The sequence below is a fragment of the Aspergillus aculeatinus genome (assembly GCF_003184765.1).
Source record: "Aspergillus aculeatinus CBS 121060 unplaced genomic scaffold BO66scaffold_14, whole genome shotgun sequence".
In the NCBI taxonomy this organism is placed as follows: Eukaryota; Fungi; Ascomycota; class Eurotiomycetes; order Eurotiales; family Aspergillaceae; genus Aspergillus; species Aspergillus aculeatinus.
In genome coordinates this window covers 282,471-287,346 of record NW_020291483.1, presented here as the reverse complement: position 1 = coordinate 287,346, position 4,876 = coordinate 282,471, and the positions used below count along the sequence as shown (strand labels likewise).

At 13.1% G+C, this 4,876-nt stretch overlaps 1 protein-coding gene across 1 annotated transcript; it reads left to right on the top strand.

Annotated features, from left to right (window-relative positions):
• Window positions 1–4,381: 4,381 nt before the first annotated feature.
• On the top strand, window positions 4,382–4,534 carry BO66DRAFT_318661 (uncharacterized protein; the record flags this gene model as incomplete). The annotated part of the gene is made up of 1 exon (XM_025643613.1): window positions 4,382–4,534. A coding segment is annotated over one exon (153 nt), but the record flags the coding sequence as incomplete, so codon positions are not given.
• Between the last annotated feature and the right edge of the window lie 342 nt (window positions 4,535–4,876).

The following is a 4,876-nucleotide window of genomic DNA, read 5'->3' as shown; positions in this document are numbered from 1 at the left end:
ACTCCAATTACTTTTATATTATTTTTTATTATTAAAAGTTCTCCGGTATTAGACCTACTATTTAGAGATATTAGTATTAAAAATATTAATATCAAAAATATTCGGCCCAAGACTAGAAATGTTAAGTAAATAAGAATTATTATATTTAAATTTTTAAAACCTGATTTTACTATTCTTATTATACTTTATATATTTTAATATGTTCCTGAATTATTATATTCAGATTTTATATAGTTAGTATATTTATTTTTATCTATATTTTATTTCTTATTTCTCTGTTTTAGACCGCCGCCCGGACCGATATATATTATTTTACTATCTAGCATCTTTCTAATATTTAGTAAATTTTTTTTATTAATTTTTAATTAAGAATAGTAATTTACTTTGTCTGTATAATTACTTAAATATCTTTTATCTAAATATCTTTAATTGTTAGGGCTGATTAAATCAGTTTATTTTCTACTAATCTGGTGCTAATAATATAAAATTTTAAATATAAAAAAAAAGAAAAATAAGAATAAGAAAACATACAGCCGCAGCTTATCTATTATAAAATAATTAGATAGATAAATAAAATAAATATAATAAAAATATTAAATAGAATTAGTAAAATAGACCGAATTAATAATATTATATAAAATTATTTTTATATTAATTTTTAGATTAGTTTTAACTATTTATAAATAAAAAATATTTTTATAGTTTTTTTTAGAATTATTTTTATAATAGAACTATAGACTGTATATATTCTGCTAGATTTAAAATAAAATTATTATTAAAATAATTAAAATTAAAAATCTTTTTTATAACTATTTTTAATTGGATTTTTAAAAATTTTAAAGAAACAAGACTTTCTAAATATAAACTATAAATTTTTTGAGAAGTATAAAAATATTTTTTAAGTTTTTTATAAAATATTATATTAAATTTGTTTTATTTAAGTTTATTTATTTAATATAATATATTAGATATTTTTAATATATATAAAAATTAAGAATTTTTTTATTTTATACTTTATATTTTTATTTATATATATTAATTTAATCTAATTTTAGATTTAGTCTAATAATAGTTTATTTATTAATATGAATTAAATTTTTTTAGAATAAAATACTAAATATATTCTAATATTAGTGAATAATCATATTTAGAATATATTTTTTTTATTTTAGAATTTTATATAAATTATATTATTTATTAGTAAGCTTTTTAAACAGCTGTTTTTAATTTTAATTAAAATAATTAATATAAATTCTATTTTTAATTTAGATTAAAGTTTTTTTTAATAATAGTTAGTTTATATAGCTTATTATTTCTAAAAATTAATAATATTAATTCTAATAAATTTTTAAATATTTTTAAAATAAATTATAGTACTATAGATATAAGTAATATTTGTGAGGGCAGCCCGGCAGGCATCACCAACCCAACCCGTTTTAATAATCCTGTTTAATATCTTTGCTATATTTGTTTTATTTGCCTACTCGGTTACTCTATAATAAATAAGCCGCGGATATGTATTTTCTTATTTTTATTTTTTTCTTCTTCTTTTTATATCTGAAATTTTATATTATTGATACTAGATTAGTAAAGAATAAACTAATTTAATTAGTTTTAATATAATTTTAAATATTATTTTACTTCTATTTCTTTTTTAAAACTTTCTATAACTAAATATATAAAAAATATATATTTTTATTATTTTTAAAAGTTTCCTCTTTTTTACGCGAGTCGACGGTAATAATAGTTAATTTTAAAAAAATATTTATTTAAAAAAATATAAATCTAAAATTATAAATTATAACTAAATTTCTATTACTATAACTGTAGACTGCACAGCAACTAAAAAATAAAAAAAATTTAATCTAAATTCTAATATATAATTAGATTATTACTAAAACTAAAAGAATTTTATTATATATAAATTATATAAAACTAATAAATAGAAACCGGGCTTTAAAATAAGCTAAATCCTAAACTAATTAATATTAGAATTAAAATATTAAAAATAATTATAATAATATAAAATATATCGGAGACTAAGCTGTTTAAAAAAAAGATATAAAAATTAATTTTATTTATAAATAAAACTAGTAAGATTTTTAGAAAAAATATTATACTTAAAGAATTTTATAATTTTTATAAAAAAAATTCTATATATATCTTTAAGTTGGTATTAAAAATCTATAATAAATTTAAAAAGAAGATTAGTAATCTATTAATTAAAGTAAATAAACCAAAAAAAGCCTAATTTAGTTAGAGATTAATTAAGAAGTTCTATTTTATAATATTAATTTATTAAAAATAGAAAAAAATATTTTAAAAAATAGAATAATTTAAATTAAAATATAATAAAATATTATATTAACTCTAATAGCTAGTATAGACTAAGAAACTTTAATTTTTAAAAAGATTATAAAATTTTTTAATCTTTCGATATTTAATAATAAAAAAAATATTATTTTTAAAAACTAGAAGTTTATAATTAAGTAGAAACTTAAAACTAATACTAATTATTATAAAAATCTAGTTATATAAAAAATATATATTATTAGCCGCTGTAAAAATAATATTTATAAATATTTATTTTTTAAATTATAAATTAAAACTAAATAATTTTTTAAAAATATAATAAATATTCTATTTTACTTAACTATAATCTATATTAATCCAAATTAAAAGTAGAATATCTAATTAAAATATATATTTTTTTAAAATAATCTTAGAATAAAAATTTTATAATTTTTATATTTAGTTTTATTATCTGGCCGGTAAAACAGGTATTTTAGTAGATTTTTAAAAATTTAATTTTTATTAAAAGTTATTTTTAAAATTTAAAAAACTAATTTTTATTAAATTTTATAAGTCTAATATTAATTTCAAATAGTATATTACTATATATACCGGAGTTTTTAAAAATAAAAATAAAAATATAAAATACTGCTGTTAAATCTTATTTATAGATTATAAGAATAATTTAAGTAGTAAAACTATTTTAATAATTAATAAAAATAAAATTAAAACTCTATTTAAATTCTGTATAAATAAGAAAACCCGTGCTATATTACTAGCTAAAGAAAAATACTTTTATTATAAAAAGTCTAAATATTTAAATTATAATTATTTAAAAAAAATATTTTCTATTAAAATAATAAAAAAAGCTGAATTTAAAAATATATTAATAAAAAACTTAGCTTAAAAAAAATCTTTATTTTAAATATAATAAGTATAAACTAGTAATATTTTAATCTAAAAATATTATTAAAATTTTCTAAAAATAGTTTTATAATTAAAATTCTAATTTTAAAGAATATAATAGCTGTTTTTATTTAAATTCTAATAAATATTAGAATAAATATTTATATTTATATTAATACCAAGTTTACAGTTAAAATAGAAATATTTTTTAAAACTAAATTATTTAAACTATAAAATATCTAAAATATAATTAGATTTAATAAAAGATTCTTTATCTCTTTAATATATATAATCTATTTTAATCTTATAATAGAAAAAAATCTTTTAAATAGATTTTTTTTAGTACTAGACTTAAAATTCTATAATATAATTTTAGAAAAATTATAGCTAGTAAAATAAAAAGTCTTATTAAACTATTATATAAACTAATTTATATAATTTAAAAAAATTTTATTTAAAAATAAAATCTAAGTCGGACTTCTATAAATAGTTTTTTTTAGAATTATTAAACACTAGAAAGTAAACTAGATATATTAAAAGAATATTAAATAAAAAAATAGATTAATTATTAAAACTAAATAATAAATAATAAATAATTCTTTTTTATTAAACTATTAGAATATTTTTATTTAAAATAATTAGTAATTAGTATATAATATTATTTTTATTTATTATAAAATATTAGAATAGTTTATAAACCACAACCTATTTTTAGATAAAAAAATAATTAAAAAGTACTATAATAAAAACTTAAGTATTTTATTTTATTTATAAATTATATAAAAATTAAATAAGAGTAGAACTTATAGTTTAAACCGAGTTTAAATACTATATAAAATAAATAAAATATTATACTTTAATAATAAAAAAAGATATAAAAATAAGTTTATAAACCAGCAGACTAAAAACTAAAAAGATTAAAAATAGCTGATTTAAAAATAGTACTAATTAAAATAACCAGCTTTTAGTAATATTTAAAAAAATCAAAAATTAAAAGTTTTTTTTTATATTTTTATAAGAAATTAAAAAGATAATTTATAAAAAAATAAAACTAATCTCTACTAAATAAAAATAATAAAAGATTATTAAAGTTTTTTTTTAATACTATAATCTAATTAAAGTATTTTTTAAGTAAGTCTCGGATATTTTATTATTATTTTATATTTATAGTTATAAAATCTAGCTTAATAACAAGCTTTTATTAAAAGTTTTTTTACTATATAAAATAACAGTTAAAAAATTAGAAGCTATAAAATATTATATTACTAAAAATCTAAATAAAAATTTTATTATTTTAAGTTTAGTTTTTTTTATATTATTTATTTTAATAGCTTAAAAACCCGAAGATGATGTCTGTATATATATAGATTATTAAAAATTTAATATATTAATTTAAAAAAATTTATATTTATTATTTTTAATTAATAAGATTATTAACCGACTGGAATAAGCTAAAATATTTATTAAATTAGATATTAAATAAGATTTTTATTATATTTATATAAGTTCCGATTTAAAGAATTTAATTATTTTTCGGATTTAATATAATATATTTAAATATAAAATTCTTTTTTTAGTCTAATAAATAGACCAGCTGTATTTTAAAAATTAATAAACAAGATTTTATACAAGTATTTAAATAGATTTATAACTATATATATTAATAATATTTTTATTT